This window comes from Hibiscus syriacus, unplaced genomic scaffold (genome assembly GCF_006381635.1).
Source record: "Hibiscus syriacus cultivar Baekdansim isolate YM2019G1 unplaced genomic scaffold, ASM638163v2 tig00110515_pilon, whole genome shotgun sequence".
Classification (NCBI taxonomy): domain Eukaryota; kingdom Viridiplantae; phylum Streptophyta; class Magnoliopsida; order Malvales; family Malvaceae; genus Hibiscus; species Hibiscus syriacus.
In genome coordinates this window covers 1,039,906-1,064,021 of record NW_024062769.1, presented here as the reverse complement: position 1 = coordinate 1,064,021, position 24,116 = coordinate 1,039,906, and the positions used below count along the sequence as shown (strand labels likewise).

Here is a 24,116-nt window from a genome sequence, read left to right as displayed (position 1 = left end):
AGTCGATGCATAATCGCATAGACCCGTCTTCACAAAAAGCACAGTGCTTCCCAAAGAAAAACATTGGGTCTCACAAATTCCTTATCAAGTAACTCTTACAATTGGGATTTTAATTCTCTGGTGAAGAGAGTGAAACGGATGAACTTCCCTCACACATAGACAGTGGGGATGATTCTCCCATGTGCGAATAAAACTCCCAGACCGATACCAGTGCCACCACCTTTGGATATCGGGGAAACTGTTACCAGTTGTGTTTCCAGAAAATGTCCATCACCTCTGACCTGAATGGTTCCTCTTTAGGCGCAAGGAAGACAAAATCATCCTCCAGGTAGACTTGGCATTTTTGTAACGTCTTAAATCTTGTCTCAGCCTAAGCACTTTGGAAGCTCTGGAAATGTGTAGCCGCGACAGTCGAAGTAGAAGCACCAGGATTTGAATTAGAGCAAGCCATAGTTTCTTGATAACATATTTTGTGCAGAGAGCAAAGATTTTCTATGGCAGCTATGGAGGGTTTTGGTGAAAAGGGAGAGAAAACAAAATATGAAGATGAAATGTGAGTGAAAGAGTATGATGAGAAAGATAGAGTAAAATAGGCTGTTTTGGAGAAAGTGGACGGTTTCTTAGGGGTAAATAGGTAAAAAGCAAAACAAAATGAGTTATGGTTATTATTGTAAAAGATTTTTTATAGGATAAAAATAAATAAAATAATGGAAGAAATAACTTCCCTCTCAAAAGTGCTACCAAATAATTTATTAGGGTTTGTTTTCTTCCATGCATGAGATTTAGCATTAAGTTACCACATGTCACAAGATCACAAATAGATACAAGATTAAAAAATAAAATTGAAATAAACAACCCGTGCAGAATAAAATAAGCCAAAATTATTTGTGCAGAGTGCCAATTATGTTGCCTGAGCAACAAAATTTGTTCAGGAAATAAGAGCAAACTCTTGGACATCGTGGAGTAGCGACGTCGCTTTATCTCACAGGATTGGTGGTATCTTATACGCCTTCAGCCTTTGACCATTCACCTTACACGTAGTCTCATCATCAGAATTCAAGATTTTGATTTCATCGTGGTTATGCACTTGATGTACTATGAATGGTCCTGACCATATGGACTTCAGCTTTCCTGGAAACAACTTGAGTCTTTAGTTATAGAGAAATGCTTGTTATCCTTGAAAATATTGCCTTGGAAATTTTTTTCTATCATGCCATCTTTTTATATTTTCTAAGTAAAGGCAGTCATTTTCATACACCTAAGCTCTAAATTCATTCATATCCTTTAATTCCAACAATCTCCTTTCACCAACAAGTTGCACATCCATATTATGTTTCTTGATGTCCCAGTACACCTTGTGTTCTAATTCCATGGGCAAGTGACATGCCTTGTCGTACAATAACTTAAATAGAGACATCTTGAGCAGTGTTTTAAATGTCGTACGATATGCCCATAGTGCCTCATTCAGCTTTGGTGGCTAACTTTTTTTGTTTAGGGTTGACCACCTTCTCAAGGATTTGCTTGATCTCACGATTTAAAACCTCATCTTGCCCATTGCTCTGGGGATGATATGTCGTGGCAATTTTATGGTGCACCCTGTATCTTTGCAGTGCCTTTGCAATTAATTTGTTGTCAAAGTGAGTGCCTTCATTGTAGATAATTGCTCGTGGTACTGCAAAACGCATGAATATATTTTTGTGCATGAACTTCGAAACCCTCTTGGAGTCATTGCGAGGTGTTTCCATGGCTTTCACCCATTTGGAGACGTAGTCCACAGCCAAGGGGATGTATAGATAACCAAAAGATGTTGGGAAGGGTTCCATAAAATCAATTCTCCATACATCGATGAGCTCAACCTCCAAAATATTATGCCATGGCATCTCATTTCTCTTTGATATTTTCCGATTGCATTGGTAATGTTCACATGACTTATAAAAGTCGTAAGCATCCTTGAATAATGTGGACCAATAGAAGTTGGATTGGAGGACCTTTATAGCAGTCCTCATTCCACCAAAATGCCCTCCACATAAGGATGTATGGAAATGAACTAGGATCTCCTTATGTTCTTCTTCAGGGACACATTTTCGGATTATTTGGTCTCCATATTATTTAAATAAGAACGATTTATCCCAATAATAATGGCGTACGTCATGTCTGAACCTTTTCCTGCCATGGCTACATAAATCTAGAAGAATAATACAACTAACAAGAACGTTAACTATGTCAACATACCACTTCACTGTCGTGACAAATAATATTTTCTCGTCCGGTAAGTCCTGAATTTCTTTCACGTCATGACAAATGTTTTTGTTCTCTAGCCTAGATAAGTGATCTGCTACTTGGTTTTCAGTACACTTCCTATCTCTCACCTCTAAATCAAATTCTTGCAGTAAGAGTATCCATCTAATAAGCCTATGATTGGCATCCTTTTTATTAACTAGGTACTTAATGGTAGAGTGATATGTATGTACAATGACCTTAGTTTCTATATGGTATTCCCTAAACTTATCAAAGGCAAATACTACAACAAGCAATTCTTTTTCATTGGTGGTATAATTAAGTTGTGCATCATTAAGGGTACGACTGGTATAGTAAATGACATGGAAGATTTTATCTTTTATTTTTCCTAGCACTACCCCTACTGCGTAGTCACTAGCATCATACATTAGCTCGAAATTGGTGTCCCAGTCAGATGGAACAATAATTGGGCTTAGGGAAGTTTTTTTCTTCAAATTAGTGAATGCATTGAAGCATTCATCATTGAATATGAACGGTTGATTTTGTTGAAGCAACATACACAAAGGCTTTGAAATCTTTGAAAAATCCTTGATGAAACACCTATACAATCTTTCATGCACTAGGAAACTCCTGATTCCCTTTATAGTGATAGGTGGAGGCAGATTCTCAATTACTTTCATCTTGCCTTTGTCAACCTCAATGCCTTGGCTAGAAATTTTATCCCAAAATAATTAATTCTGCCACCATAAAGTGATATTTCTCCCAGTTTAGCACAAGGTTGGACTCCTCATATCGCTTTAGCACTTTAGATAAATTATAGAGGAATTAGTCAAAGTCATCATCCGAGATGGAAAAATCATCCATAAATATTTCCAAGAAGTCGTCAACCATGTCTGTGAAAATGACCATCATACATCTCTAAAAAGTTATCGAGGTGTTACATAGTCTTAATGACATTTTCTGAAAGGCATAGATACCATATGGGTAAGTGAAGGTGGTATTCTCCTGATCTTCATGTGCTATGGAAATCTTATTATACCTAGAATATCCATAAAGGAAACAGTAAAATGCCTTGCCTGCTAAGTGTTAAGGCATCTGATCAATGAAAGGAAGGGGGAAGTAGTCTTTCTTTGTCACCTTGTTGAGCTTTCTATAATCCATACAAATTCGTCAGCATGTGATAGTTCATGTAGTCAAAAGCTCATCATTTTAATTTTTTACCACAATCTCACCACCTTTTCTTCAGTACGCATTGAACTGAACTAACCCAAGAGCTATCAGATATGGTATATATCACCCCAACATCGAGCTATTTTTGATTTTCTTCATCACCACTTTTTCATTATAGGATTAAGCCTCCTTTCGGGTACCACAAAATTGCTATGAAACTTATCTAGATGGATCTTGTGCATGCATATGGTAGGGCTAATCCCCTTCAAGTCTACCATAGTCCCCCAGAGCATTTTTGTGTTGTGAAAAAACATTAAACAAACTACCCTCTTTCTCGGGGGTTAGACTAGTAGAAATTATAACTGGTAAAGTATCAACAGTCCCTGAATAAACATATTTCAAATATGATGGAAAAGGTTTAAGTTTTAAGGTAGGTGCATCCTCTAACGAAGGATTTGGAAGAACAAATTCAATGAAATCAAGTGGTTTGAATCTCATACTTGGTTTAACTTGAAGTAAGCTAGATTGTTCCACCTCCAGTGAATAATCCTCAGACTCTTAATTTGTTCTATCTTCAGTAAATCCTACGTTTGTTTTAGTCAGAAAAATTTTGCCTGGGCAAATATTTTGGCCTACCCCATTCTGAACAAATTCGACTGGGCAAAATTATTGTCTCCCTGGTTGTAAAATATCGTCAGGATAAAAAAATTTACACTCCTTAATCTGGGTAATGTTATCATTGCATAGAGTATCATATTCGTCTAGATGTAAAGTTTTTCCTTGACCAAAATTTTTTGTCCCGTCTTCTTTATGGGGCTTCATGTCTCCAATGCAAAGACATTCTTCAGAATCATCAACATATTTAAGAGTGTATAAGACATTGATAGTGACACTTTGATCATCCACCCTCATCACAAGCTCTCTCTTCTCGTAATCTATTAAGATGCGACCAATGGCTAAGAAAGGACACCCAAGAATAATAGGTGCATTTTTATCGGTCTCACAGTCTATAATAAGGAAATCTACTGGAAAGATGAACTTTTCCATTTTAACTATCACATCTTCAATTATTCCCTCCGGATGAATATTTGATCGGTCGACCAGTTGCAAAATTTCTAGGATTGTTTTGCTTCGGTGGAAGTCTATGCTAAACAATATTCTGTTGCAGTGGCAACATTTTCTATTCTTTCCACCTTTTTCTTCTTTGTGACATATCCTTAAGAACTTGGCATAAGAAGGTATCTGATTAATAGGTTCAAGAAGTGGGACATTTATATACAACTTATCAAGGACGTCAACAAACGTTTTGAACTAGATCTTATCATTATGCTTCTTTAACCGTTAAGGGAAAGGCAGTGGAGGTTAGATTTCATCTACTGTAGATGGGGGTAAAACGTTTTCCTTGGTAATATATTTTCCACCATCATTGGGTTGACTTGTTAACCCCTCGTCTTTTTTCTTATCCTCAAACAAGTCTTTATGTTCAGCATGTTTAGCTTGACCTTCTGGTTCTTCCTATGTAGTGCCTTGGCAAGAAATTTCTCGCTTCTTTCCCTTAAACTTATCATCGAGATTAATTTGGGAACCACTCCTAAGTGTAAGTGCACTGCATTGCTCATTTCAATGAGCCTTAGTGACCTCAATATCACTAGGGACACTTCCTTATGGGTGAGAATGTATTACTGTGGCAATTTGGCCCACTTGATTCTCCAACGCTCTCAATGATGAACTATGACTTTTTAATAGAGATGCTTCACTTTATAACAAATCTCTTTGATTCTTGATTGTCGATGAGTGCTCGTGTATCAAGGTCTTTGTTGATGCCATGAAATATTTTGTCGAGGCCATAAATATCGGCAATGAGGCTTCAAAGAAGTTGCAATTTGACGATGATGATTACCTCTATTGTTATTTTGCTAAGGCATCTGTTATTACTGCAAACTTGAATTTTCAAAAACGTTTTGTTGTGGCTTATTAAAATTGCCTACATAGTTGTTATTGTTGTTCCCTTGATTACCCCATGAAAAATTTAGATGTTGTCTCCATCCAGGATTGTATGTGTTAGAGTAAGGGTTATTGTTGTTTTGTTAAAATTACCCATGAAATTGATAGACTCTTGGTTTTCTGTACTTTCACTCTCATGATGGTTGTTACAGTAAAGAATGCATGTTGAGTTAGTTGCCTTGACTTCTTTCACCTCACTAAAACGTTGTAAATTTTTCAACATGTTAGTTATAGCAGAAAGTTGGGTAGAAATTGAATCCTTACCGTCAAGTTCATATGCCCCAGATATTTTTCTACCAGTGTCAAGCCTTGCAGATAGGAATTGGTAGTCGTTGTTGGTTATCTGATCGAGGATATCAAAGGCTTCCTTGGGTGATTTGTCAAGAAAAGTGCCATTCGCCGAAGCATCTAACATCATGTGAGTAGGTGCATTGATACCATTATAGAACATGACGACTTAAGTCCAATCATGGAATCCATGGTTGGTGCATTATGAAACAAACTTTTATATATGTTCCAGCACTCATACATAGATTCGTTATCGCCTTGGAAAAAACTTGCAATGTCAGTGCAGGGCTAGGTGTGCATATTGGGCAGATTGTATCAAAGAAGAAATTTTTTGTATAAGTCATCCCAAGATTCCATTGACCTGGATGAGACTTCACTCAACCAACCTCTTTCTCGGTCACGTAAAGAGTAGTGAATAACTTTCAGCTCGTCCTTGTGCACTCCTTGTTACCTAAATGAGTTACACACTTCAAGGAAAACATGTATATGTTGTCTAGCATCTTCATTAGGCAAGCTACCAAACTGACTAATAGTATTGATCACGTTGAATATCATTGATTTGAGTTCAAAGTGGGTTGCCTTTTTTTCAAGTGCCACGTTTCTAGGGTTGAGATTATCGAGAATAGAATTTAAGTGATCTTGTATACCTCGTGGTTTTGCAGTATTTTGGGGAATATTATTTTTCGCGACATCGGGATCTGCTTGATCTTCCATAGGGTTGTCAACTTAAAACTATAGTCGATTCATGTAGTCTCTGGCACGCTGAGCACGTTGCCTTTGTCTGAATAACTGCTCAATCTTAGGGTCGAATGATATTAATGGTTCGTCAGCAGATCTCTTGGTCATGCAACAAAAAAAACCTACAAAATAAAATAAGAAAACACAAAAAGTAAAATTAAAATAAATAAAGAAAATGTGACTAGAAAATAAAACTTGTTATGGAAAAAATTATCAAAATTCCTCCAGTTGCCAATCCTCGATAACGATGCCAAAAACTTGATCCCTTGTAAATATATGCACTATGGCAAGCAAATATGTGCAAGTGTACACAATCGATGCAAGTAATATAGTAATAAGTGAGTTATCGTCTCCACAGGGATTGGTGGGAATTTTTTATGTTTGCTACAACTAGAACTAAGTGTCACTAAGTCCTTAGATTCTTGTCTAAAAAGAAAGCAGTAACAAAGGATATGAAAAAATGGAAAAGTATGGTTGAGGTAGAAAATTTATGAATTGCTGTGAGCCAAAAAGTTTGGTTGATGTAATAAAAATATGCAAAGCTAAACAAATAAAAGTGATCAAGGCAATAAAAATAAATGTTCGAGTGTAATGTATTCAAAAAAACCTTACAGAATCAGAATTCTAACGGAGCACTTGAGTTGGACTTGCTATGGTGACCAATTATTCTACGTGTAAGATGATTCAGAATGTTATGCTTGTGCTGCCGCACATGATTTTCTAGACTGTTCTAGTTATTTTTTACATCAATACTACTCGATGTGAACTACAACCCTTGGTTTGTCAAATTGATGTTGTTGTAATACCCCTCAGCGTAATTTGTAGCCTTTTTCATATGTTACTCAAGTATTTACCCTTTTTAGTCGAATAAAACCCTCTCCTTATCTATAAGGCATATTAGAACCTTACCATCCCGGATTAGTTCCCTTGTTCACATAAATTTACCCTAACTATCTCGATATTAGGTATCCACTCCTAGAAAATGGCAATATCTCGAAAGTTCTTACAAAGACTAGGAAAGTTTTATCGTGGTTCAAGGCAATCTCTCAAAAGCTCTTACAATGTCAAGATAAAATATTGAAACAATGAACAAAATAACATTTAGCATAAACATACCACATCATTCATTAACAATTGAATAAAGTATCATTCAAGCATCATCCAACACAAAATAAAATAGTTTATGGTGTGCTAAATATCATCCAAAAATCAATCTTTAAGTATAACCCTTAAAACAATATAGAAATGAAAAAACAAAGAAATAAAAACTCCCAAAATCATAGCTCTGTCGTGACATTCTGACCACCACCATGCATGCTCATACGACTAGCCTCTCTCGAGGGTCTGGCAGCTGCTCTAATGAAGCCTGGATATGGAGGGCACCAAGGAAGTTCGAGTGGGGATGGTGTTAAAGTGAAGTACTACAGCCTACTACTCTAAGCCTAAGGTATATTTTCATCTCCTCTATTCGATTCCGCTTACAAAGAGTTATAATGGGGTATTTATAGTGGAATTTTATAGGGTTTAGTGCCATTGGAAATTCCCTAAATACCCTTGATGTCATACCCATTTTATGAATAATATAGAAGCTGAGAGTGGTCTTGATTAACTTAATGAGTCCATGATTGTATGTGAGGTTGAAGCTGGGCAAGTGACGTCAGCAGTTTCATTGAGATGCGTTAGACTTGCTAGATATATCTCGCGTAGGCATGAAAATTTGTTCCTCACTGACATCTTCTTATGTTCCAATAGCCCTAACAAATTGATTTGTCTCGACAAATGAATTCTTCCTTAGTCATTTCCTGTATCAACACAACCAGTAAACAACCTTCCTCCTCAACAACATCAGTTAAGCCAAATAAAGTTTGCCTCGACAAAACTTATCCACCACATACAAATATGTCCCAAATGCAACTATATGCAACTAAAATGCTATGACAAATGGCTTTTAGACAAACAATGACCTAAGTAAAAAAGATGTATAAAACAGTCTTTTACAGAGTTATCAATGCCCATAACTAAGTTTAAACCACCATGAACCTAATATTTGTAAAGTTACCCAGTGTTGCTCCTATAAAACTTGGGCTAACTCGTAGAATTAGTAATTCTTAGTTTGCTTTCTTTTATTTAGGATTAGGCCCAACAAACCCTTGAAATGTAACCTTTGATAGCTTATCATTATTTCCAAACAAGCCTATCACATCAGACCCCTATCTACAAGCCTTGATAACTAATCAAGACTATTCCCCTTAGTTATCATAAGCCATGCCACCCATTCTCTTCTAGAAGGAAGATTTGGATCGTTCATCAAGTTCAAGAGCCTTTCAAAGCCATCTTTCATCTCCACCATCAGATCAAAAGCTTCATCAATGGTTAACAATCAATGTCACCTATAAACATGAATTTAAGAGAATTTCTTTTTATTTTTTCTATTAGTATTATTATTTTATTATATATTCATGTTAAAACAAGGACTCTCCAAACCCTATATAAGGAGGCCCTCCAATCTCATTGTAATCATCAAATTTTCTTTTATTTTATACAATATAACGAGAGATTATTTTTGAAAGAGTTTATTACCTTGTTCCTTTGAAGCATCTTCTTTTTTAAGTTCTTTCGAGTTCTTGAGAGAGAGATCTTCACACTGCAATTTGTATTTTCATTGCGCTTAGGAGAGATGGTTAGAGTCATATTATCGAGTTTTCCTTTTCATTCCGACTAGGAGGGTTTGATAGGACATATCCATCTATCTTCATCATACACACGCCAACATCATCAACTTATCCATCAATCACGCAACCCCCTTATAACTTATCAGGTTTGTGTTAACCCCTATACCTACCGGGGTAAATTTTTTAATTGTTTTTTTCTTACAATTCAACCATCCAATTTCAAATTTCTCTTCACCATAAACATATTGGGCATCTATTATAACGGAAGATAAGAACATCATTTCTTTTTTTAAATGCTTTATCTTTTGCCCTAATCTATTACATTATTTTCTCTTGTCTTTTATTTAATCTTATTACCCTTCCTTTTATTTTCTTAATATTGTTTATTGTCTATTTTCCAGCAACCAAAAGTCTCCACAAACCCTAATCTTACCGCCATATTCCAAAGTACCCATTTAAAGTCATTCGCTTCTTTTTCGAGTCTACAACTTTCCAAGGTTTGTTCCTTCGACCAGAGCAACATTCACATCATCTGCTGTTGCTTCTCTATTAAGAGGAGAAGAAGCCTATGAAAGACCATTTAATCTTGATTCAAAAATGAAGAAAACTTTTAGCCGAGATTTCAAAGAGATTGTTGGGAGTTTTTAGTCAGCCGTTTCAATTTTCAGTGAGAAATTACAAAAATGGAGGCAAAAAATTTAAAAAAGAGAAATTAAATGTGGGTCGGCGAGATTACCAGTAGAGAAGCCCTTAGGAACATAATTTAGATAAACCCAGTCGAAAATTACCTCTTAAGGGTTTGGAAGATGATCATTTGCATAATCAAGGTATTATTTCGATGAACTCACTGTTGTGAATTCCATCAATCAGGATGAAACCCTCCCTGAAGATCAACTTAGACAAAGGATGAAATGAAGGTTGATAAGTACATTTCTTGTAGGATCGGCTTAGACGAGGGATTAAGTTTCAAAGTTAAGAAGGAAAAATATTGAAGAGGAAATGAAGAAGAAGAGAGTCTAAGAATTGTGGGGGGAGAGGGGTATTTTAGGTCTATCATTTCTTTTATTTTTTTAATTAATTTTTATTTATTTAGATAAAGAAAATTAAAATTAAAGGATGATGTGGCATGTTCTGATTGGTTCGTGAATTTTATTTTTAACAATGTTAATGTTTTGGGGCAAATGGGGTAAATGGGGTAACCATTTAATGTCCTGAAAAATACTTTAAGGGGCAACTGGGTACAAATGGTATAGTTCAAGGGGGCAATGGAGCATTTAAGCCTAGAAATATTAAATTTAAATATTGATATTTATTTTGAGATGACTTTAATACAACAAAAAATCGTTAAAGTGGCCTCAGTTATGAAAAATATATTCAATTCAGGATTTTTTGTGATTATATTTATATTGTTAATGCAATATATGTATATATTCAATTCATGATTTTTTATATTGAAAAAAATAATTCATATTATGGTTATGTCTGATATTTTGATAGAATAATTGAAACAAAATGATGTTAAAGTGACCATTTTTGTGTAGACATATATTTGAAATATCAAGATGATTATGTGTTTCTTGTGATTCATGCGATTATTAATTGGTCCAAAAGAAAGTTACTATTTGGTCGGATTTCAAGCGATACATGTGGTAATAACATGTGACCATTATAAGGTATTTATTTTATGTGAGCATTACATTAGTCCAAAGATTAATCTTTTGTTCGACATAGCTTATTGTCAATGTTTGATTATTACAACAAGAGTACCGCTTACTTTTAATATTATTGTCCAGAGACTTGATATTGATATAGTGTTTGATATCTTGTGATGTGAATTAACCATAATTTTGAATTTATTGTTAATTTAAGATGTGAGCTTTAGATTTATTTATATTTTTGTTTTATATTCAATTTATTTATTTATTTATTGCTACCATAATATATGTTGTATGGAAAATGCAATTAGAAAGTGAATATTAAGGAATGAAAAAAATGAACTTACATAAGGTTTTGGCTTTATGAACATAAACTTTGCGCTAAGGAAAGAACAATATTCACCTCTCATGGTTTAACATTTTTAATTGGCATAAGGGATTTTGAGGGGTGATTTTTTTTTTTTAAATTGCATAAGTCTAGTGGTCATGAAGCACAACATTTTAGAAGTCTTTAAGGACACATAACTTGCAAAGATTACTAGGGCTAATGGTTTCCTTGACGAAATTGAGAAATATTTTTCCAAAAATAATAAAGTTTAAATGACATCACTTTTGTCTTCTTTGATGTCTATAAAGTATAAGGGTAAAAGAAATGTGAGGGAGTATATTATGGATGTGTTTGACATTGATTCAAGGCTTAAGATACTTAAGATCGAGTTTTTCTAAAGAACTACTTGTTCTTGTGATTTCAGTATAGCTTCCCATAAAGTTTAATCAACTCAAAGGGATAAATGAACTCTAAATGAGCTCATCATTCATTGTGTGCAAGAGGAAGAAATGTTGAAGCATAATAATTCTAAAAGTACTCACTTGAAAATTACATATAAAGATAAGGGTAAAAACTAATAATAAATTCATAGTGTAGTTGTTAAGTGTCCAACTTAAAAGAGAAAATAATATGTTACAAAGGGTTGTTCTCTTTTAAAGTTAAGTTGGGACATATAAGGAAAAATAAATTCTAAAACATTAAGCAACTACTTTGGTTATTCTGAACGGTCCAAGGGTTATAAGTTTTATTATCTCATAATTAAAAATATTTTTTAAGGTGAGGTCTATAACACTATCTTTTAGGACGTTGAGTTTGGAGGGAGAAATAAGGTTTAAGTAATTAATTTGAGGATGAATTAGATTATAACTCAATTCCTATTATCAGTTTTGATTATATGCATGTTGATACATGTTTTAATAAAGAAGTGACTCTAGAATCTCAATAAGATTATTTTGAACAATTCTCCAATTAAGTAAAGAAATTGTTACAGAAGATCAAACTCAAAAATCTCAAAGAACAAGTGCCATTAGGAAGATCCACGAGATGAGAGAATTATTATTTTAGATTATTATATTTCTACAATAAATAAAGATGACATTAGAATGATGAAATATGATCTAATCAACTTTTTTCGTATCATTGAAAGTTATCACTCTCAATAGTGGATTAATGCCAACTAAGAAGATTATAATTTTTATACAAGATAATAAAGTTTGAGGACTTATCTCATTACTTGAAGGTGCAAATTTAATTGGTTATAAATAAGTATTTATAATCAAGATGGATGTAAATGGTGAAGTTGATAAGTATAAGACATGTCTTGTATATAAAGGATACACTCAAAAAAGGGACATTAATCTTGTAGAGACTTTCTCTTTGGTTTCATTGAAAGACTCTTTTAGGATAATTATGATACTTGTTTCTCATATTTGATTTTGAGTTACATAAGTTGGATTTCAAAATTGTGTTTCTCAATGGTAACATTGATGAAATATTTTACACGGTGCAATTAGAAAATTGTATCTAATGTTACAAAATTAATAATATGCAAATTAAGGAAATCCATTTATAAGTTAAAGTATTATTGCCGTTAATTGTATAACAAACTTCACCAAGTGGTTATCTTGTTTGGTTTTGAGATGAATTTGGTTGATAAATGTATATATTATAAGTTCAGTTGGAGTAAATCAAATAATACCCCTTATTGCTAAAAGAACCAAGTTTAGTCTTGATTAGTGCCCTAAGGATGGTTTTGAAACTAAGGAAATGTAAAAGGTTCCTTATGCTTCAAAATAAATAAATAATTTAATATATACTCAGGTTTATATGCAGTCAGACATAACATATGATTTTAGGATATTAAGCATATATTTAAGCAATTTGGGTATGGATTGTTGGATCATACAATATATTTAAGAACAAAAATTTTGCATGCTCACATATTAGAGGTCTAGTAAGTAAGAGATCATCAGGTTTATGGAATCTGACTTTTTGGAATATGAATGCAAAATTTTGTCACATGAATTGCTAATTATGGATTGATAAAAAAAAAGACAACTTGAGTTATTTTTTGATAACTAAGTTGCAGTCCTTTTTTCCATATATAATATAAATATCTTAAGTCTAAGCATATAGACAATATGTTTCTGGTTCTTAGAGAAAATTAAGAGTGATTATGTGTTTATAGAGCATGTTGGTACAAACTCATAACTGCGTAGTTACTAAAGAACTATCATCCAAGGTCTTTTATGAGCACACTACTCATGTGGTTGCAATATCATTTAAGGATATTTGATTTTAGTGAGAGTTTGTAACTGTAATGCTCGTTTATTATAAACACAACTTTAGTTTAAGGATATTTATTTTAATATATTTCTACAGAAATAAAGTTTGTTTTGGTTTATCCACTCTGATTTTAGTGAAATTTGATCTCACTAATTTTTAAATATGACCAATTGGAAATAGATATGTGCGGTTTACATTTCATGTAATATTCGTGCTACGCTTCATGATTGATATTTGTCATTTGACATTGTTTGTATACATGACCATTGATGGGTCTAGTTATGATAAATATGAAAAAGATCGCTTTGATCCTATATGGATATAGTTGATGGCCAAGATTGTTATAGAATATGAAATACCTCGAACATCGGGTTAGTGACTATATTAAAAATATTTAAAATTTTTTAGGAGTAAATTGAATAAATGTTAAAGTATAAGAAATGATTTAGGAAATTGTGTTAAGACCAATTAGTAAGAATGAAATAATGAAAGGGTATTTTGTTCCTTTAGAGGGAAATGGATTTAAAATTTATTGTATTAGGGTTATTTAAGGAAGAAAAAAGAGGGAAAATTTGAGAAAAGCCAAGTTATCTACTTTTTTGTCTTTGCTCATCTCGTGCTCTCCTCCATAGCCAAAGGTAAGGCTTCATCTAGCTTGTTTTCCCTTTCATTTTTGGTTTGTTCTTGAAACCTTAAGTGATATGGAAGCTTAAGGAAGGTTTAAATAGGATAAAAACTAAGAGATGAATGATTTATTTGTGATTGAAGAAAATGGGTTTTTGAGTGAAATGTTGAAATATACGTTTTTATTAAGGTTTACAAATATATTTGACTTGTCAAAGAAGTAAATGAGAGATTGAAGGCCTTCGATGTGATTAAAAACTTGTTGGAAAAAGTAGTGTGATTCTTGGTTTGGAGTGTTCTTTAGAGAATTTGGATGCTATAGGAAGATTAATGAAGGAAATGTAGTTGGGTTAAGTAATGATAAGTTTAATAGTATTATTGGAGGTAAAAGTAAGAGAGTTTAATGAAATTTGAGTAAAAATTGAGCCTAAATATTTTAAAATTTGGGTAAATATATCGGTACTAGAAGAATAATACTGATAGTATAGGTTTAAATTTGGGGAAATATGATGAATAATATCGATACTGATGCAATTACTATCGATACTGCTGTGGTTATTGAAGCTAAGAGAAAGGTATCGATACCATGGATTCCATAGTATCGATACTGAAAGGAGTATCAACACCATAATATAGAAGTATCGATACCATGCTATGGGTACCGATAGTATCGATACCATAATAGATTTATTATAATGCTCTGAAAAGATTTTTTTAACTATGATGATGTAAAAATTAAATATTTTCGAACCTTTAAGATCTATTTACATATCGTAAGTAAATGAATGTTTTAGTTTATCAAATTAAAATGTTTTATGAATAGAAACAAAATTTTTACTGTTTTTCAAAAGTGGAAAGTTTTAAAAGTGATGTGACATCTATGACTCATGTACGGAAATGTATACGGGAAATTAATTGTTTCATTTATTGTTATCAGAGTTATAGGTTTAGCCGATTCTCGACCCAAATTTGGTGTATTTTATTGTAAAAAGGGTTTATATACCACTAATATGTCAAGGTTACTAATAGGGTATAGTTAAAATATAATTGATGTTACTCCTTACTAACTTAAGTGTTATCTTTATATATTTTCTATTAGATGTCAGATTCTACGAATTCGCGAAGAGCGACTGGGCATGAAATTGGAAAAGGGTCGAGTAGCGAGAGCTATGAAGCTAATAGTGAGCACCAGATTTCGTCCAAAAACACTAGTGCACTTGAACATCAAGGTATGCTAGTGCCAGAGTTTGGAACTTTTCTAAAGGCTCTTGACGTAATCTTGACTAGATTTCAACCTTCTTCGCCTCCCCCTATTCCTCTCACTCCGAGGATGTTATTCCCAAAAGATTTGAGAAGTTTGGGAGCTCTTAAGTTTCGGGGAAAAGAGGGTGAAGGTCTTATGTATGTTGATTTATGGTTAAATGACGTTATACTGATGCTGGAAAGTCTTCAATGCTCAGATCCTGAAAAGCTAGGTGGAGTTGTATCTTTACTAAGAGGATCAGCTCGAGCATGGTGGACCAACTCTACAATGTATACATCACCTAAGCAAGCGATCTGCAATTCTTTCAAGATAAGTTTAAGAACAAGTACATTGGGGAGTAATTTATGCAGTCAATGCTGCAGAAGTTTGTTAATTTGAAATAAGGCAATAGAACAGTGCATGAGTATGAGGCTGAATATAACAATCTTAGTCGTTATGCTACTGAGGCAGTTCCCAATGATAAATCCTGATGTGATTGGTTCATTAAGGGTTTAAGGCCTAAGTTGAAAGAGATGATGTTTGCTTTGAACTTGCCTAGTTTACAAGAAGTTATAAACTGAGCTAAGGCTATTGAAAGAGCTCAAGAGAGACTCTAGAAGTGGAGCATAGTATGCATATGGGAAAAGAAGTTTGAATGTCTTCAACTTCCCATCATTCTAAGAGAGGCAAGGGCTCGATTTCCCGATATATTGATAGAGATAGTTCTGCTGTAGCTTCACAAAAAACTAAACAATCACAATCTTCTGCTGCTAGCTCGGGTAGAGCATATGGAGAAAGAACTAATCCATGTCAGACATGTGGCAAATTTCACTAGGGAGTATATAGATTGCTCTCTGGCACTTGTTTCCATTGTGGAGAAATTGGTCACTATGCTCGAAATTGTCCACAGAGATTCGGAGATAGATCAGTGCAACTGAGATATCAAAAACAACATCTAGTATAAGCAGAGGAAGAGGAAGATCTGACGGTCAATCTGAGTCAAACCAGCTACAAGAGACTCAAGGAGTGGCCTGAATTTATAATATTAAGACCAATGAAGATCGGGATGACTTGGAGATTTTAACATGTACATTTCATCTTTTTGATGAACCTGTATTAGTTTTGATTGACCCTAGTTCTACACACTCTTACATTAGTAAAAAGTTGGTTAGAGCTAGAGGAATTCCATTAAAACCAATTTGTTGTGAGTTGATAGCGGTAAACCCTATGGGCCATAGTGCGAAAGTAATGCGGGTATGTAGAAAATTCCCGATAAAGATTCAAGGGATGGAGTTTTTTATAAACTTGATGGAGTTGCCCTTCAATGAGTTTGAAATCATTTTGGGTATGGATTGGTTGTCTCGACATCATGGATAGGTATATTGTCGCAATAAGCAATTATTTTTTATGGATGTAGAAGGCTCTGAAATAGTAGTGATCGACGAAAAAGCGAAATCACTATCCAATGTGATATCAGCCATGACTACAAAGAAAATGATTTCAAAAGGGTGCATAATTTTCCTAGCTAGAGTGATAGGCACTCGAGTATCGAAGTGATAGTAGATGATATTTTCATGGTTAGGGAGTTTCCAAATGTTTTTCCCGATGAGTTACCGGGATTACCTCCAGACCGTGACATGGAATTCCATATTCAGGTTTACCTGGGTTCCGAACCTATTTCTATGTCTCCCAATGGAGTTAAGAGAATTAAAATCCCAATTGTAAGAGTTACTTGATATCCGTTTCACTCCCTTCACCATCAACCGATATTTAAGTTCAAAAAAGTTGAAAATCAACATATAAAATTTCTTGCCGAGGCATATTCTGAGAGATACGATGGTGTGTTGGAGGACTTGTGTTTTGGACGGGAAAAGTTTGAAGGGAATGCCCCCAATCAAAACCATATGGATTATTGCTCCCTTAAACCAGTCACAAAACTGTGGAACCACTTCTTGAAGGGTAAGCTGATGCCCACCTCGCACAACACCATAGTACTGTTACAGTAATTGATGTTGTTGCATTCCATTATATAAGGGTGCTCGATCAATGTGGGTGAAATTATCTTTAAGTATGTCCACGAATATTCAAAGAGGGTCAAAGGTAACTTACTTTTTCCCAATTTTATAACCTCTTTATGCAGGAAGAAAAAGGTCCCTAAAGAACCCTTAGAGGAGTTTATCAAATCAATAGAGGACTTCACCAAGACGAAGGTGCCAGAGCTAATGAGTTTTGATGATAATGCTCCATACAGAAGGATTAGTAGATGATAGGCACTCGAGTATTGAAGTGATAGTAGATGATATTCTCATGGTTAGTGAGTTTCCATATATTTTTCCCAATGAGTTACCGGGATTACCTCCAGACCGTGACGTGGAATTCCATATTGAGGTTTACCTGGGTTCCGAACCTATTTCTATGTCTCTATATCGAATGTCTCCAATGGAGTTAAGAGAATTAAAATACCAATTGTAAGAGTTATTTGATATCCGTTTCACTCCCTTCACCATCAACCGATATTTAAGTTCGAAAAAGTTAAAAATCAACATATAAAATTTCTTGCCGAGGCATATTCTGAGACATACGATGGTGTGTTGGAGGACTTGTGTTTTGGCTAGGAAAGGTTTGAAGGGAATGCCCCCAATCAAAACCATATTTGGACAAAATCTCATTCTTTATATGTTGGTATTATCCTTGGAATCAATCATGCCCTGGCACTGATGACTTCTGACATTTGCTCATTTGTTAGCTCAATTATATGGATCAATTTTAATCCAGAGATTCTTAAGCATTCTTTTAGCCTTTGTTTACTCGAGGGAGAAAGACTATTTTGCATTTCGATTGATGATCAAATACTGGAACTAGTTGAATCATAATTATAGTTGACACATCAATATCCAGTGAAAGGCTTTCTTATGTGGCTTGGAAGCTCAAATGACAACTTCTTCAGCCAAGACTACCTCTTCCAGTTTCCATAAAATTATTCTGATTGTCATGGGAAAATACTGGCGAAAAGAAATCATGCTACCTTGAAATTATATCAAGCAACCTCAGAGCTTCTTATGAGTTCTCAGCTTCTTGTACTCGTAGAGTACTTTGAATTTCTTGCACGGCAATCTTGGCAACAAATCTTATCTTTATTCTAAACGTCGTTGAGTTATAAGCATCTCGCTTTCTTCCTCTCACGCTCATTTGGGCTATCATTATCATCAGGGCTTGCATTCATGTTGTTTGTCTTTGATATGTCATCCTCAAATACAATAATAAACTCATGACCCGATAGTGAATGAATTTATCACAAGCTAAACTCTTTCCGACTAACTCATTACTGTAGGTCTCTTACACCTTACTGAACGACCATCCTCATAGTAAAGAAAGAAACTGTGCTGGATAAAGAAACCCTCTATATTGATCGTACTCACTTTGAAATACTTGGTTAGAATGATTATTTTTTGTCCATTTGATCACGTATGGCCATGGATTGTAACACTACATTCATCTTCGTAATGTTAGGAGGCAGGGGTGGTGGAAATAGAATCGATCGGGAACCTGGAGATGCCCCACATCGTTTCAGGTCCTTCAACTGATTTTTCAAGAAACTATGTCTTGTCTAAGATATATCTCCCCTTTTAAAAAGGTTTGGTATAAAAATGATTTCAAATCAATTGAAGCAAAGTATCAGTTCACTGAATATCAAAAAAAATGAATCACACAAGTTGTTTTCAAAGGTTATAACCCTTTGACAAGTATCATGATCCATGGGTGATATTGGAAGGTAATGCGATTTGGTTTTGAATTTCACGATTTTCAAATAGGATGTAAACAAAATAGCACAACTGATGTATTCCACTGTAAGGCCCTTTAGAGAGCATTTCTATTTCAATTCTCAAGAATCTTCTATATGTTCAAGTTTCGTAGATTCCTTAAGCAACGATAGCGCCAAAATTTTGATCTAAAAACAAAACCCCTGAGTGTTTTTGTGTAGTAAACTATAAGAGATGTTTCATGACTCACTTAGTCCACCTTTCATTGAAATTTAATTTCAAATCCACGTTTATTTCAGGCCTTATCGTCTTTCTTTAAATTATACTTTGTTAAACATGATGTCATTGTTTTAGATTTTGCTGAAAGATTCATCTCGACACATAGAGACTAGTGTCATGATTTGAATGTACTCATATTCATAAAGTTAGGGAACTTAACATTGCCCCTTACTTTAGAAAAAAACCTTTAATTAAAGGATTCAAATGTTAGAAAGTCTACGACTTGACAAACTCAAACGAAACTCATTTCATAAAGCTCGAACATTACCATCATAGCTGCTACAGACATTACCTTCGATGATTAACAACCTACTACTTTCAGCAGAGTGCCCCCAACATCGTTAAAATTATCGTTCATTAATATCACATTAATTCTTCGATTTTGAGATTTCCTAAGCTTGTCATAAAGAATTTGTTACAGTCTGAGAGTTAGTGAAAATTAGAAAATTTTGTCTTTAGAGCTTAATTTCTAACAACTGATAAAAGCCAAATTTGTTTATTCCACCATTCCATTTGTGAAAATTGTATATCGTCACGGAACATCCTTAACAGACATGCAAACTAACTAGTCTAGCATTGTCATGCATCGAAGTTGCCCCATCTTGTCTACTCCCATACTTGTATGTGTGAGAAAACATTTTTCTTTTTTGTGTAAAAGATATGGATCTTGTGTTTTTTAGAAACAATTTGATCTCCACGTATGTCAAATGGCTATAACTTATTTCTCAAAATGTGCATTTCATTTTACTTGATATTCACTGAGTTTCAAACAATTCTCTATTACTCAAACAAATGCATCATTTTTATAAAAAAAGGTTCAATCATAAAAAAGATAAATTCAAATAAGACATTATTTCACAGGCAACACAACTCTGTGGTAATAGTGATGATATCCTCTCGTCCCAAGAAACTCTGTCCCTTTATTCACTTTTTCAGATGCATCTCCAGTTGCAAAAACGTCCACTTTGTGAGTGTCCTTGCTTTCATCGTAAAATTCCATATCTTTTCTGTCCATCATTAGCTGGATCAAGGCTCTAAATTCATCACATTTTTTGTCATCATGCCCTTCTTCATTGTGGTAACAACACTTGTTACCACTTTCATGTCCCGATGCATCGGAATAGGGTACAAGAAACCCTTCTTTCACCATTTGTCTCTATACCCAGGCTATGGGAGATGTTATTTCAACAACACTTGTTTTGATCCTCCTGTTCCTTCGTTCAGCAACTGCATTGACCCTACCTTCTTGTTGGTTAAGCAAAGGATTCTGTGCAACATTCGGTGCCCACGAGTTGTTAAAGTGGATCACATTCTTATTTCACATTCTATGCACTATCTTTTTGAATGCGAGGCAGTTCTCGATAATGTGCCCCGGGACACCGCCATGATATTCGCAATGTGCATTCTCATCATACCACCTGGGGTATGGGGGTTTCATAGGTTCCACTAGAAATGGTGACACTATATGAGTGTCAAAGAGTTGCTGGTAAAGTTCTTTGTAAGTCATGAGAATATGATCGAAATGTTCCCTTTCTCTTTCTTTTTGGGTTCCCTTGAATCTGATCTAGAAGTACCTGATGGTACAACTGCAGTTGATTTTGGGTTGGAGATTATAACACCTTTGTTGTTGTAGGTATTGATGTTGTTGGCCTCTCTGGCCTTCTTCTTTATAGGAGGTTTCTTACTTGACTCTCCTCATTTTATCTTACCTCGCTTTATGGCCATTTATATCATCTCCCAGTCATAACGAATTCAGAAAAATTTCCAGATGTGATTGCAACCAGGTGTCCGAAGTAAGGAGCCTTCAATGTTTGCACAAAGAGCTTCCGATTTCTTTCTCTTCTAAAGGTGGATGAACCTGCACAACTAAATCCCTCCATCTCTTTGCATATTGTCTGAAACTTTCGTTATACTTCTTTTCCATACTTTGAAACATAACTCGATCTAGTCTAATATCATTTACATATTTGTATTGTTTCAATAATGAATTGTCCAAATCATTCCAGGTCTTGATATGAGATCGGTTAAGCTGGTTGTACCACTAAATGCCTGAAGCAGACATACTCTCCTGGAAGCAATGAATTAGGAGTTGGTCGTTTCCTACGTATCCTGTCATCTTTCGACAGAACATGATAATGTGGGCCTACAGGCAACTGTTCCCATCGAACTTCTTAAACTCTAAGACCTCGATATTCAGAGAAAGAATCAAATTTGTGACTAAACTTAGCTCCAAGGCATCAACTCCATAGTAATCATGGTCTCCTTTGACCATCTTCATTTGATCCTCAAACTGCATGATTTTCTCTTCCATTTTCTTTGCCTTGTCTTATTTATCAAAATCTTGTATATGGTAATTGTCCGGATTATTCTTAGGGTTGGATACAAAATTTTGTACTTTTACGACAAATAAGGTTTTTACCTTTACGGCAGATGAGTCCCCTTGAAGTCCTGGTAAAATTCCAGGTGCAATAACCACTTGCGGGGTAGGTGGCATAGTTACCCTTCAGATGTCCCTGCCCAATGTGAACTTGCCTAATTCAGGCCAAATAATTTTGCAACAATTTGATCAACCAAAAACTCTTGTCTTTTGGTGATAGACTCCAGAGTATATTGATTATTCTAACTTATTTTCTCCTCTAGCTCTTTTTGTAATCTTAGCATGTTCTCTTCGAGTTGAGCTATCTTCGATTCCATTTTTTTCTTCTTTGAACGGGTGTTATGAGGATGAGGTGTGTCCAATGTTTGGGGTGGTATGTGATGTAGGCTGAATCACACGCTTTGATGGAAGTGGGTAGATAGCCTTATTGTGTCCCGATCTAGGATTGACAAGTACTGATGTCCTTGAATTATAAGTTTGGGCTACAACAAAAATAAGAAAGAAAATAGATTAATAATGGGCTTAAGAAATGGTAATATAATAGAAGTAAAGAAATGAAAAAATATGAAAGATATGGCTACGGAATTAGGAAGCTGTTGATTGTCTTGACGGATGATATTGATGGCGTTGATGTTGAAATGGAGATGGTGGTGATGTTGTATATCAAGCACTCCAAAGAAGAAACTATGCTAGGAAGCACAATCCCAATCTTCACAAACTTGCTTGAGGGGTGGTGAAAGTGTCTTCAACCCACTAGATAATAATCTAGGAATTTAGGAATCAAGGTGGAATGAGTGATGCCACAAGTATATGAATTGTACTTGCTTAATCGATAAAGTTCACAAAGAACTTTGAAGAGAGATTAAACTCGCAAGGTTTGTTTTATAATATGAATGAGATGAGTAAAAATGATGGAAAGCCTCTCAATTTATAGGATAGGGCTTGACCGAATGGTTACATAGTGTTTTGACTAGTACATGTCTCTTAATGAAAATACATAACTAATTGAATAAAGAGATATGTGCATAAACTTGTTGTTGGTTCGGCTAACCCTTCATAAAGGGACTTGATTTTTCAACAAGGATGAGGGAACATCTCCCTTGGTCGAATGATGATGTGCCTCCTCAACTTGGCACCAAAACTCTCATGTGCAAGGCATGTAGTGTGGTCGAATAGGCATGGAGCTTCATTTCATGTCTCTTGGTGATTTAAGCCTCCAATGGATATAATTTCTTCACCATCGTGCTCTTTGATGAAAGGGTATGTTCATGGGAAGCATCATTCATGAAAGGTCACAATGTTTGGAAAGGTAACCTTTCATGTTTGAGCTAGTTCGGAGGTGAATGAGCTAAAGGTGAGCTGGCCATAGGTGAGTTGTATCATGGTGAACATTATGGCAACTCCTTGTGAAAATGTACCTCTTGATGTGACAACTATTCGCGAAAAGGTACGATTTCATAAATTTTAACTTAGGACGTATTTGAAGTATCCTAAGTGGTGATGATGATGGTGCAGCTCCCTAGCTGAATTGAAGTCATCTTGTAGCTCAAATCTTCAGCTCAATCCAGTTGTGAGCTCATAGGTCTCCGAAAAACTTCTCACCAATTATTCCTTATGCTCTCCTAAACGTCCCCATATAAGTTTCCTTATTGTTGCATGCTCCATTTAGCTCCAATATATCTACCAAGTTGTGGTCGAATGTACCTACACACATAGCATAAAGAAATAAGTTAAGTATATGAACTTATATAATGTATATAATATAGAAATGTGTACCATAGTATATATAATAATAACTTATATCTCACAAAATAATAAATAAGTTATCTTTATAACTATATACGTAATATATGTATATAACTATGTTATGGAATGTGAAATAGGCATTATTATGTGTAAAGATAGAAAGTTTCTTCCCTTGAAAGGTTGGAATAACCAATGTAAACATGATGCTAAATTGGATCACATCATCATCCCATTATTTTAATCGATTTGTCCTCAAATCGAGAGGTTTTTTTCTTAGTGTCCTTCTATTCAATGAATTTAGCAAGTACTTTTATGAAAAGGTTCATGTCCTTTGAATGAATGCTTTGAAAGTCCATGATCTGGAAAAAAAGAAAACTTTCTTTAGTACAAATGTGATCGAACATAAGTAAAATTAAATTGTACTCCCTGTTAGATGAATGTTCAAAGTTCATGTCTATTGAAGACATTTTACCTTGAACGTTTATGTCTTTTATCATTCCAAAAGTCATGTCACTTGGTTCCTCAATAGATGTATGCGTCGAATCATGAAAGGTGACGACTTTTGGAATGGTGATGTCCTTATAATTTTCATAAGTCACATCCTTTGGATGAAGAATTGCCTCCCTTTGTATTTCATTAGGCACAACTCTTGATTCTTGAAAGGTCACATCCTTTAGCCTCCTAAATTGATAAGTTGTGTTGCTTGG

The 24,116-nt window shown here is 34.7% G+C and overlaps 1 protein-coding gene across 1 annotated transcript; it reads right to left on the bottom strand.

The window, feature by feature from the left end:
• Positions 1 to 1,460: 1,460 nt before the first annotated feature.
• LOC120130151 lies at positions 1,461 to 2,006 on the bottom strand. Its single transcript, XM_039147467.1, has one exon. It carries the CDS (start codon positions 2,004 to 2,006, stop codon positions 1,461 to 1,463), a length of 546 nt encoding a protein of 181 aa, XP_039003398.1.
• Between the last annotated feature and the right edge of the window lie 22,110 nt (positions 2,007 to 24,116).

Coding starts and splice junctions, on each gene's coding strand:
- LOC120130151 (XM_039147467.1), bottom strand. CDS start 2,006: ATGAGGACTGCTATAAAGGTCCTCCAATCCAACTTCTATTGGTCCACA.